The 12,334-nt window shown below is 44.8% G+C and overlaps 1 protein-coding gene across 1 annotated transcript; it reads left to right on the plus strand.

The window, feature by feature from the left end:
- Positions 1-1,034: 1,034 nt before the first annotated feature.
- Positions 1,035-4,032, plus strand: RPL37A (ribosomal protein L37a). The gene is made up of 4 exons (XM_031590572.2): positions 1,035-1,149; positions 1,589-1,717; positions 2,707-2,789; positions 3,872-4,032. Exons 1-4 carry the CDS (start codon positions 1,147-1,149, stop codon positions 3,933-3,935), a joined length of 279 nt encoding a protein of 92 aa, XP_031446432.1. The 5' UTR covers positions 1,035-1,146; the 3' UTR covers positions 3,936-4,032.
- The last annotated feature ends 8,302 nt before the right edge of the window (positions 4,033-12,334 follow it).

A 12,334-nucleotide genomic window follows, 5' to 3' on the forward strand; every position in this document is an offset into this window, starting at 1 on the left:
AGCATTATTTCTTCTGTACTGGAACTGAACTTGGAGCATTCTATTGAGGTGACTGGTCTACCTTTCTGTACACCTCTCTCTGTCCTCTCACCTGTAATTACAGAAAGACTTTTCGAGGAAGGATGCCCAATCTGAAACAACAGGTACTTGAGCAATAGAAAGTAGTAATTCAATTGCTGTATTTTGAAGCTGGACAGCCAGGCTTGTGCAGAATAGGCCGAGGTGAGAGCCAAAACAAGACTCTGGGAGCTGTGCAGGTTTCTCTGCACCCATCCATCTTTTCAGCCACCTGGAAACACGTTTATTTTGGCAGTGCTGGGACTGGCTGCAGTCTGAGGGAGCTGGGATTTGGCTGTTGGCAGAGCTGCCTGCAGTAATGGTAGGTGAAGGATCTGACTGTGTACTGTGTTAAAGCAAATCTTATCTGTAGGCACAGGCTGGAGAACAGTAATAGATCCTCTGTCCTGCATGCGTTGGCTGACAATTCACTCTTAACCAAAATAACCACAGAGCAGCAAGAGGAACTTTTTATTATTATTTTTTTAATATGCCATTATTGGAGATGTGTCCTGTGAGTCACCATTATGATGAAGATCCGAAAAGGGCAAATATATTCCTAGGGTGTGTGGAACGAGAGTTTGACTCAGCAGAGAGATACAAATACTGTTGCCTGGAGCCCCGCTGAGCCCTCGCCTGTCCCCCCATCACCCCGAACCGCACGCAGGACGGAGGAGGGCGTGCAGGGACCCCACGGCTCGCTCCTCCTGTTTTCCTTTTGTGCTGTCCTTGCGTGGAAGTCCATCGTCTGCGTTCCCAGTAACGCCTGGCGCTGCTGCACATCGATTTTATCTGAATCGTGGTTGTAAAAAAAAAAAAAAAAAAAAAAAAAAAAATTCCACTGCCTGTGCTGTAGGCTGTGGATAATCCCGTTATCACGGGGCGGTTCAACAACGGTTCCAGCTTTGGGGCAGTTTTCCCCGCAGGGGCGGGGGAGAGCGGCGCCGATCATAGAGCTCAGCACCCCCACGGGCAGACAAGCCCGCCGTGCGTCACATCCGGTCCCCGCTCACCAGCTTCCGGCGCGACAGCTCATACTGCGCCTGCGCACAGCGACTTCCTCTCTCTGTAGCGGCGCCGGGAAGGAAGATGGTGAGCTGAGCCGCAGCGCCGCGGCCTATCCGCCTCCATCCGGCCCAGAGGCACTAAGCGGGGGCTGCGGGGCATGGCGAGGGGGCGGCGGAGAGGGGAGGGAACGGGAGAGCTTACGTGCTCGACGGGAGGCCTGGACGGAGGCCTTGTGTGGGATTCTCCGGGTGGGCCCCATCCCTACGCCATCCTTGGAGGTTTGTGGGGAGGGATGGGAGGCCGGGCCCGGTTCGGAAGGGGGGGAAGGAGACATCTCTGCTCGGGTTTGGCTGTGTCAGAACGTGCTCTTCCTAGTTAAGTGAAGAACACCGTGTATAAAGGCTGCAAGAAGCTTTGGTCGTCTGCAGCACCACTTCTGACTGCTGAGCGCCCGTGTCAGGAGCTGCTGAGAAGGGTGTGATGGCAATGAAGTTGCAGCTGGCTGTATTTTGCTTCCTGACAGGCCAAGCGCACCAAGAAGGTGGGGATTGTGGGTAAATATGGAACCCGTTATGGTGCGTCCCTAAGGAAAATGGTGAAGAAGATTGAAATCAGCCAACACGCCAAGTATACCTGCTCCTTCTGTGGCAAGGTGAGGCATCTTGTTCCCTACAACAGTCCTTAAAAGTCGTTTTGTCGGTAGTGTTAGAAGTGCAATCTGCTACTTCAGGAGTTTTTCTATTGAGGAGACAACTAGTTTTGAGAAAGCAGTTTGTTGTGAACTCGTGGTCACTGTCAGAATCCCTTGTAAAATAAAAAGGTTTGTTACACCTTTCAGGTGAACACTTGAGTAATGAAAAATGATTTTTTTTTTCATTTAAGAAATGTGCAGTGTTGCCGGACTGTACGTTATTGATATCTAATAAGAAGACTTAACAATTTATACAACATGCGTGTTATCCTGGTAATTAAGACATGACTGGAGCTTTGCTTTTCTCCCATACAACATACCCAGGAGAGGGAGGGACCTTGTTTTTCCCCTGGAGAACTTTTGATTGGTTGCTTATATCTATCTGTGTATGGCGTTACTCTGGATGGGCTAGAAATAAGTGATATTTTTATCTGATCATGTATGATCACAGTTCACTTGAATCTGTTTTTTGACAATCTAGGAGGCCCAGCAGCTTGGTTTTTGTCCAGACTATCAATACCTGCAAAGTGGATATCTTTAACTGACTGGAAGCATAAATAGATTTTTTTTTTTTTAATTTAACATCCTTTACAGGTGAAATGAGAATGTCAACAACTCCATTTAAGCAGTTGTCTAAGTCCAACATAAGTATAGGCAAACTTGTTATCATCTTTGTGAGATGATGAAGACTTCCTCAAGTGAAGGGATTTCAGTACCCCACAGTCATTCTTTAGATGCTGTCCAAGACTTCCTGTTTGCAGTAATCTTAGAATGTTCAGAACCAACGTATGATAGCAGTGTTGTGTCATTCATCACACCGAGTGAGAGTATCAGTTGTTACTACCAGTATAATTCATTATTAGTTTTGTTTTGTTTTCCAAATGATTGAGAGCACATTCCTTTTCTTTTTTTCTTTTTTTTTCTTTTTTCCTTTTTTACTTTTATTACAGACCAAAATGAAGAGGAAGGCTGTTGGTATCTGGCACTGTGGGTCCTGCATGAAGACAGTTGCTGGTGGTGCCTGGACTTACAAGTAAGGCCATGAAGTTCCTATCAGTGTTAATTTTCATACAGTTGAAACATAATAAAACTTTTAAAATATTATTTAGTTATAATCTGTTAAGCATTAAGTAGTTCTGTCTCAAAATAAAGGTATAATTTTTGGTTCTTCTTTCAATTTCATTATTAACATCTGATTGGAGTGTAAAGTGCCTGCTATTGCATTTCATCCATTACATTCCTCCTGTTTTTGGTGTGTCTCCAAAATTTTCTTCTCTCTTTTGAGATTTATTCAAGTGATTACTTTACTATTAAAGAAATACTATCTCTGCATCTTTTCCCAAACTTGGAATAAATTCAAACAGCTGCAAATGCAGAAACAAATGTTTATTTCTGAGGTGTCTTTCTTTGCCTCTGTTTTAGTAGCTTTTCTTACTGGAGATGCAAACTATAGCTCTTCTGCACAAATGTTGGAAGGAAAGGGGAAGAGATGATGGCTGGTCCATCCAGCCATTGTCAGAGTGGAGTCAGCTGCGTGGCTGACATAGCTTGTAATTAAATGATGCCTCTGACTTGGGACTTATTCTTCCTTGATTCTGTTGACTGTAGAAAAATCTTAGTTATGGAAAGGCACTCTGATATTTTTCTTTGAAGTTTAAGTAGCACCTTTTGTGGTTACTGCAGTAGCCTTTTCCATTGAGAGAATCAGATTTAATAGTTAAAAAAAAATTTTCTTAGAGAAATTTCTATGTTTTATTTTTCTTTTAAAACCACTGAAACATTATAATCCTTACTGTGATGGCACTCTTGTATGTACCCCCCCCCCTTTTTTTTTTTTAATTCCCCTTCATCCCTCCCATTATGGTAGAAGCTACCATTACCCACACAGTTGTTCCTAGGAATTGGCCCATGCACTTGCATGACTGGCTAATTTGGGAGAGATATTGATGTGAAGTTCTGTGCTTCTGTAGACAAAGGCATTGTTACAATGAAAATCAGAGGTTTAGCCTCCTGTTAACAATGCAATCAAGTGATAGCTATTGCAAATTAATAGTGCTTTTTGGTGTGGATTGTTCTGCTGCTGCAACGTGCAAATGACTCTGCTTCTTCTTTCAGTACCACCTCTGCAGTGACGGTCAAATCTGCAATCAGAAGACTGAAAGAGTTGAAAGATCAGTAGATGCTACATCCTGCTCTCCCTTTGAAACGTGTTTTTTTTTCTTTTCCTCCACTGTTAAGATCTGTACCTTTAACAATAAAAGGTGATATGGAGTGGAGTCAGGTTAAACTTGTCTTTCTTGTATTGTATTTATGATATAACCATGGAGACATTAGCATTTCTATCCAGTAGTTGAAAAGCTCTTATTTCTAAGTTAAGCCATTAGTAAGCATTTTTTCTATTCCACTTGATTACATACTCTATTTCTGTTGCTTGAATGCACTGAGGTAAATGTGATGAAAACTGAAATAGCTTAAGAAGCCCAGCACAACTTGATGTGTCCTTTATTCCTGTGCTTTGAAGAATATCATAGAGCAGATATACTAGTGGAGAAATGGGCAAATGTGAGGGGAGAGGAGAGAGTATGTGAGACATTGCTCTGCCTGTTCCTGGTTCACGTGCTGCAGGATTGAGAGACTGGCTCAGAGACACTGATTGAAATGGTAAAAAGGGCAGCCATCATCCTCTGCTGTCTGGTGCTGTTAATTTTCCAGAGCCAGCTGCACAGTGTTTTTTGTTGTGAGCAGGTCTCAGGATTAGCCCATGCAAATGCTGTCATTGGCTTGCTCCTTCTGGTTCTGAGATCTGGCTCTCATGTACGGGCTAGGGAACTTGAACGTACATCCTAAATTGCAACAACATCTTCAGTTTGAGCTATTCCAAGGACTGTCAATCCCAGAGTAAGAACTGCTGTTTGAGTTAAAGATTGTTTGGAGGCAGTTATACTATCAGGTTGAGGATACTGGAACATTTTTTACAGTCAATATGTCAGGTAGGATTTGATTTGGATTGGGATCACAGGTTTGTTTTTAGTCACTGCAACACTTAGCAGTTAGGTCAGAAAAAGCAGGTTGTGGGAAGAACCCTGATAATTGCTGGAAGAACAATAGTAAGTAGATAACAGTGGTTGCTTGCTCCAGCTTAAGTTTGAAATTATTTGGGGCAGTGATAAACTATGACAATGTCATTAATGAACCTGATTCTTTTTTAAAAAGTTATGTTCAGAGCTGAACCTAAACTGGAGCCTGTTCTCAAGCTGTAGTTTGCAGCTTCATGGAAAGGCCTTTGTTGGTAAAACACTTGTGTGCCTGGGGGAGGTTGTTGCCACTGCAAAGGCACTTTGGGGCCAGATGGAGCAGGCAGAGGCCTGGCAGACTGGGAGCAGCCCCAGAGCTTCCTGGCAATGGGACAAATGCCCTTTGTGGTTTTTCAGCAAGGCTACAGAAGAGGTCTGAAACTCCGGCACTGCCAGCACGAGGTATTTCTACTGGAGCAAAACTTTGTGGAGATATCAGCAGTGACGTGGAAGCAATGGAAGGCGTTCAGCTGTCAGAAGAAAGTCCCTACCTGTGAAAAGTGCTGCTCAGTCCATGGAATAGCTGCAGATCTCCTCAGTTCTGTGCTGAGGTAGAAAGCACCGAGGGATGTAGTTCTGTGTTTGTGTGGAGGCTGTAATTAAAGCCCAGACTTCTGATTCAAGTCTGTCCAACCGACACGAAGCAGTAGTCCATTAATAAGCACGGAGGATGCGTCTACGCTCCCTCCATCCCCAGGGTGATTACGCTGACATCCTACCTAAGGTGCTTCCCCCCTGTGCGGGCTGGAAATGAAAGTCGGGGGGGAACCTGGCGGCGGTGCTGCGGCCGGCCGGCGGGGGGCGCTGTCGCGCTGCTGCTGGGGGCGCCCGCGTTCCTTCGGGAGGAAAGGACCGGGATGAGGGGCTGTGGGCGGTTGTCGCGAGTTTCTCTAACAGCTCCGTCAGAACGCTCTGTATATCCGAGGAGATCTTCTTGTATCACTCGTGGCTTAAATGCAGTGTGAATTCAGCTATTCCCTTTCAGTTCAGGCGTTTTCGTGCGTGTGTAAGACCGAGGCTGCCTGTTACTCTGGGCTCCTTTAGGTCTCTTTCCCAGTGCTGCCCAGGGAGGTGCTGGAGTCATCATACCTGAAAGTGTTCAAGAACTGTGGAGATGTGGCACTGAGGACATAGTTGGTGGGGATGGATTGGGGGTTGGACTAGATGATCTTGGTGGTCTTTTCCAACCTTAATGATTTCATGATTCCCAGCTATGCAGCATGGCTCACAGCTCTTGGAAAAATGATTCCTCAAAGGATGCTACAAAGTGATACAGCAAGAAACGGTGTGCTTCCAGTTTCTCAGGGTGGCAGGGAACAACAGGCTTGAAACTAGCCCTAGTGCTTTGCAAGTAGGCAGCTGCCATCAGTAACATATTCTTGTTCTGCTTATTTGATCCTTAGCAGATGTCTTCTGAGGCATGGAGTGTGGCAGAGTTGTGGATATGCCTCAGGTGCCCTTATTAGATGCCTGGATGCATTGTGAAAATGGCTGCTTAGAAAATGTCTAATTGCTATTCCACATATTCAAAGTGTTTTTTTTTCGGTTTTTTTTTTTTTTTCTCTTGACAAGGCTCTGGCATGCCTTGGATTGCTAAATATACTTTCCTCTTGCAAATTCTTGGCAGGAAGCTGTGTACGGAATCACGCCAGGCAGTCTCTTCAAATGTTAACAAGCTCATCGGTGTGGCTTTCCCAGTGCAGAGTTTGTGCCCTTTTTCTTTTTTTTTTTTTTTTTAAACATCCCCCCAAAGAAAAACACAACACAACCTTTATCCTTTCTGTGCAGTGCTGCTCCAAGCACGTGAACTATGGCAGCTCTGCAGGAAAGGGTTTCTCTAGGACACTTGTTTGGTTCTCGACAGCCTGGTGTCACTGCTCTGCTCAGCCTCCTGGGACTCCTGTGAGTTGTAGGTCTGGATTTTGGGAGGCATCTGAAAAACTGAATCCATTTCCTCTCATCCCTTTCCCTGTTTTTCTCTGTTCTCTGTTTTTAGCAATCTGGACTATATCCTTCCATGGTAATAGTAGATTTAATGTCTTACTTTCAATAACATTTTAGCAAATGAATCAGCTTGTGTGCTCCCTTTTTATTTCTCATGGTTCTGCTGCAGAAGCAGTGTTTGAACCAGTGCCTGTACAAATGCACAGAGCATCAGACCTGGGCTAAGCATCTTCCTCTGCCTAGGTAAAGGGCAGGGCAGTGCCACTCTAGCATCTCAAACTACAAAAGCAAAGAAAGGGAAAAACCAGCATAGCATCACCCAAACCTCAACATCTCCCCAGAAGAAATGATTGGAACTGCACTCCTCCCCAGGTCTGCTGCAGTATGTGCTATCACAGCTGTCCATCCTCCCTGTAGCAGCAGAGGGGCCCGAGTTTCTTATTTTTGTGCAATTGCAGGCATGTTATTGCTAGGTTACACCAGCTAAGACTTTGGGTTGTACATTTGAAATGTGAATTCTGTAGAAGATTCCCTTTGCTTTGCTTGGACTCCAATGTCCTCTTCTGGCCTTCAGACATCTTACAGATGTACTTTGGGGAGTGTGTTTCTGTTCAGGTTGGGGATGTCAGGTACCCTCACATTCAGAGTCCTACCTGCAGTTCACAGCAAAGCTGCCTAAGGCAATGCACAGAAGCTGCTGTGGAGCAGACTGAGTTGTGGGGCCACCAAGCTTGTTTTGTCCCACCGTGGCCTGGGCTGTGAGGAGAGTGGAAAACCAGGAGCAGACCCTGATGCAGAAGAAGACATATTTGAGATGATGGAAGAGTGGTCCAGGCTGGGAGAAGATTCTGCCCTTTTCTACTTACGTGCTGCTCTTATGTGCTTTTCTACTTATGTGCTTTGTGGCTTCAATGCATCTCTGCAATGTGGGTCTGTCAATCTGGAGAGCAGGGAACTCATGGATCGTGCCCCTTGCAGATCATGTGGCTCTCTTGATAATGATGACTTCTCTTTTTTTCTATTTTTTCACCAAAATGGAATATTTTCAGCCTTGAGTTACTGGGCTTTTCTGAAGAGAACTCTGTCCGTACCTAGGGGACTTCTTACTTATGACTCATGAATTTGGTTTCAGGAATTTGCTCTGTGACCCGTCTCCCTTTCTTTGATTAAGTCTAATATTATAAAGAAAAATTGTATATTCTGCAGCCCTTGGCCACCCTGAGACAAATGTCCTTCAAGACACTGCTTTGTTCTCCCCTTCAGGCAATTCTGGAACTGCTCCAGTGCTTTGAAAGCATGAAGAGAGGACCTGACTCCTCCAAATAAATATTATTTCACAGGAGATGCTAAGGGGTGAACAAAGAAGGCTGTTGGCTCTATTGCTGAATGAAGTTACTCTGAGTTGCCACTTACTACTGGGCCTCACCTTTGAGGGGATAAGATTAGATACAGACCGAGATTGTCCCTGATGACCGGATGTTTACCAGAGGTATGGGCGCAAAATGAAATGCAAGATGTTCTGCCTAAGCATCGGGAAGCACTTTGTTACCATGCAGGTAACAGAGCACTGGCACGGGCTGTCCAGAGAGGCTGTGAAGTGCTTGGAGACCTCCCTGGATATCTTCAAAATCTGTCTGGGTACAGCCCTGGGCACTCTGCTCTGGGTGTCTCTGCTTGAGCGGGTGTTGGATTCAAAGGTCCCTTCCAACTTCAGTCGCTCTCTGATTCTGTGAGGCTAAAATGATTGCCTCAAGATTGCATCCTGGTCTCTAACAACTATGCCCGTTTCCATTCAAGCTGTTGGATGTGTAACTGTTTTTACTGTAATGGATTGAATTTGGGATAAAAAGGAACATTTAGAACCTTAAATGCAGAGCAGACCGAAGTCATGAAAGGGAAGAAGGGAAACAAATAAATAAGCCAGGCATTTAAAAAAAAATATTTTAACCTTAGCGTGCTGAAGCTGTAATGTTCTTTGTGCATGGAGAATAAGAAGGAAAAAAAAATGCAACTTTGCATAGACAGAAGTGTTTATTCCAATGTGGACCTGCCCTGACAAAAACGTTGCATATGTCTTAATAGTCTTTATGAACCTCAGGTGAAAATTGTGCTGGTACCTATCAAAAAGAAGAAGAAAATTAGATAGAGGAAAGTGTTAGACCATCAGGAAGCTATGGAAGCATAAAGAGAGTGAGTTGTGACCTGAGTCCGTCAGCTACGTGACTGTTGTCAAGAACACTGGTTTGGATTATTATGGAAGGCATGCTTAGCAGCTTAAGATGATGGAGGCTTTTACAATGTGGATCTGGCAATGGTAAGCCATTTTACGTTGTTTGCTTAGAGACTCCAAGGCTTTAGACATGGGAGTAGAGCTGCCAGTTGCGTTACTTGTCACTTTATTTCCAAAGGATTGACCAAAGTGGTCAGAGATTCTAAGTGGGGATCAGGCTACTTCATCTGGTCAACATACCTTCCTCCCCTTTCCCAATACTCCCATTCTTTCCTGTGTTCCCACCTTATTTGCACTCTCCTGGAGCATGTGAGGTCCTTGAGGCATGAAACATCTTGCTTGGCTCTGTGGAGAGCACAGAGGAACTACTTGCTTATATTTACCTCTGTTGTTCGCCTGCAGGATGGAGATCACCTAAGCCTTTGAGAATGTTTCCTGAATGTTCCCTGCCATAACTGCAGGAAGAGGGTACATTTGTCAAAGGGAAAACTTGCCATCACTTGCACAGAAAGGGATTATATGGAAGTGAAAGAGACTCTGGTCTTGCTCTAAATCAGCTACATTTTTAACATTCAGAAGCTAACAAAGATGAAAGACTCCTGGTCAACCTCTCCACTCCCTTGGAAGAAAAAAAAATACAAAGACTCGATAAATATTTTGCATTAATACATTCCATTTGTCTTATAAAACAGAGTTTGCCAACTACCAAAGCAGGGAAAATATTTTACATAACTCCAAGGGCAGCGTCTAGTAGGTTGCTATGAGCCTGGTTTGAACAACTCTTTCCACAACCCAGAATGTGAAGGAATGCTAAGCTTCACCCAGGCTACGACCAGTCTTGTTTTGTGTGCGTGTGCTTTTCTGCTGTCTGGTTGATTTTATTCCAGTGGAAGTGTCGTGCTGGCTGCCTTCTGGTGGGTGGTATCCAGCAGGTGAGTGGTAGGCCATGGAAAAAAAGATGAAGGCACAACTGTGGCCCAAAAAATGTTTGTGAGCAGAAAACAATGTCTGCTCTGGGAACTTTGCTATAAAAGGCATGAAAAGGACAGCTGTCTACTATTATTGTTTTGTTGTTAATTTTTAAGAGCAATGGTGATTAACCAGTGGGACAGATTCCCTAGGGATGTCTCTTAGTCTGGACTACTAAGAATTTCTGATTCTCAGGGCAAAGACTGGGCACTGGCTGTTCCTGTTCATCTGGACAGGGGTCTATATGATGGTTTGCATCATACAGCTCTCTTTTTTCATCAGGCTGTACAGTGATCAGGTGGTGACCAGTTGCAACATCTACAGGACCCACCACAGCCTTTCCTTGCAGTTTTCAAGCCCATGCTGTTGCTTTTGGCTAGCACTTACAGGTACACAGAACTATGGATTTTTATGGGTGGTAGAGAGGTGGAGGGGGCTGAGGTTGGAGTTCTGGTTTCCAGGAAGCTGCATGAGGAGCTTTGCATGTAGAGAGCAGGGTGGACTTCTCCTTGCCATTGCCCCAAACCATGTTCCTCGAGCAGGGAAATGGCTCTGATGGTGTGGAACATGTGATTTGCAGAGGTGACATCCCCAGGCTGATATGTGTAGGTCTGTCTCCAAACAACAGTCACCAAGACCATTTGGGGTGTAGTCCAAACCAAGCATGGTCTTCCAGTTTCGTAGGCTCCTCATCACAGCTGGCCAACCTTCTTCCACTCTTTTTGTCAGACTTTTGTCATTGTTCTGCTAGGTTTGCAAGTTGGCTTGCAGGGTTTGGAGTAGTTTTTCTGCTCAACTGAAGTACACCTTGTTGCCACGATTTCCTATCCCCTTGAAAATGAACTAGTTTCAAGTTTTCCCTCATATACACTTTCAAGCCTCTCTGCAAGGATAAGACAAGAGGTAGCGGCTCTAAGTTCCACCACAGGAGGTTTGGTTTGGATATTAGGAAAAATTTCTTCTCAGTGTGTAGAGGTATTGGAACAGGCTGCCCAGGGAAATGGTGGAGTTACAGTCCCTGGAGGTGTTCAAGAAACATGCAGGTGTGGCACAGAGGGATATGGTTTTAGTAAGCATTGTGGTGATGGGTTGATGATTGGACTAGATAACCTTAGTGGTCTTTCCAATCTTAATGATTCTACGATTTGCCCTAGGCCACCTGTCACCTGTGAGCCTGGAGGGAAGCACGCAGTGGAAGGCTCCCAAGCCTCTGGTGGTGTCAAGGCTGGTCAACTCTGTGAGTTAAACCTTACAGAAAATGAGTTCTGCAACAACTCTGGGTGCACAAGCGTGGTGTGGAGCAACTCTGCTACTTTGGACGTGTGTGCCAGGAAGATATGCCATAGTTAGAGCCACATGAGAAGTGGCCATTCCCTCTTGGGAAAACATCTGAAATAGTGAACTAAGGATTTATCCTGAATTGGGGTGAAAATTTATTTGTGAATCCCAAACAATGTCTCTCACGGAGCTGTGGGAATGTTGCTATAAAAGGCATGAAAGGCCCAGCTGTCTATGATTATTGTTTTCTTGTTAATTTTTAACAATGAGGGTAATTACCCACTGGAACAGATCCCCCCCGGGATGTTTGTTGGTCTTTGAGTATTTAAACTATGAGATCCTGGGAGCAGACATGTCTAGGGCAAAGTGTACGTACAACACCAAAAACCGCAGTGCCTTCAGCCATGGCTTGTGCAAACCTACTTTCAATTGCACGGCAGCAGTCTGGGAGGACGCTTGTGGCCAGACATGCTGTCTTAGAGGGGTGTCAGCTCCTGCTGGGGTGGCAGTAAGTCTTGGGAAAACCTGGAGAGCTGGGTAGCCCTGAGTGCCTGGAGCCTTTCTCAATTTCACCAGACTGGTATTTTACAGCAGAATGTCTTCAGTCAGACTGTTCCTAGTGAAGAACAATTAGCATTTGTTTTAACAGAGATTGAGACTCTTAGGAAAGAGTTTCAACAGCTAAAGTATCAGCTCTTGGTCACCAAGGGCTTTTTTTTCTCTCCCTGTCCCCATAGGCTGTATACCTTCTCTTATAGGAACTGGTTCTGGAGCAAATGGACACTTGCCACTGGGTTATACTTCTGAGCAGAAAAGCAACACCAAGCTGATTTTGTAAAGCAGAGGATAGACCCCCTTGCACTGTATGCAGTCACGCACGCACTCCCTGGCATCTAATTAATAACTTGCAGTTAAGCAGTGGCTACTTCCTTGCATCATTTCAACACAGTTGCCAAGTGGAAAATTGAAAAGCAAGAGTGAGCCAAAAAAACTGTGGTGATAACAACAACAACAAAGGTTTAAAGTTCTAGGAAATTTCACTCTGAGAGGTCAAAATTCCTTGCGTGTTCAGGGTCTGTGCTG

Source organism: Phasianus colchicus, chromosome 7 (assembly GCF_987193195.1).
Source record: "Phasianus colchicus chromosome 7, bPhaCol1.hap1.1, whole genome shotgun sequence".
In the NCBI taxonomy this organism is placed as follows: Eukaryota; Metazoa; Chordata; class Aves; order Galliformes; family Phasianidae; genus Phasianus; species Phasianus colchicus.

Excerpts from the sequence above, each read along its gene's own strand:
- RPL37A (XM_031590572.2), top strand. Across the intron at positions 1,718-2,706 it reads CCTGCTCCTTCTGTGGCAAG|ACCAAAATGAAGAGGAAGGC; the intron begins GTGAGGCATCTT and ends CTTTTATTACAG. Across the intron at positions 2,790-3,871 it reads GGTGGTGCCTGGACTTACAA|TACCACCTCTGCAGTGACGG; the intron begins GTAAGGCCATGA and ends TTCTTCTTTCAG.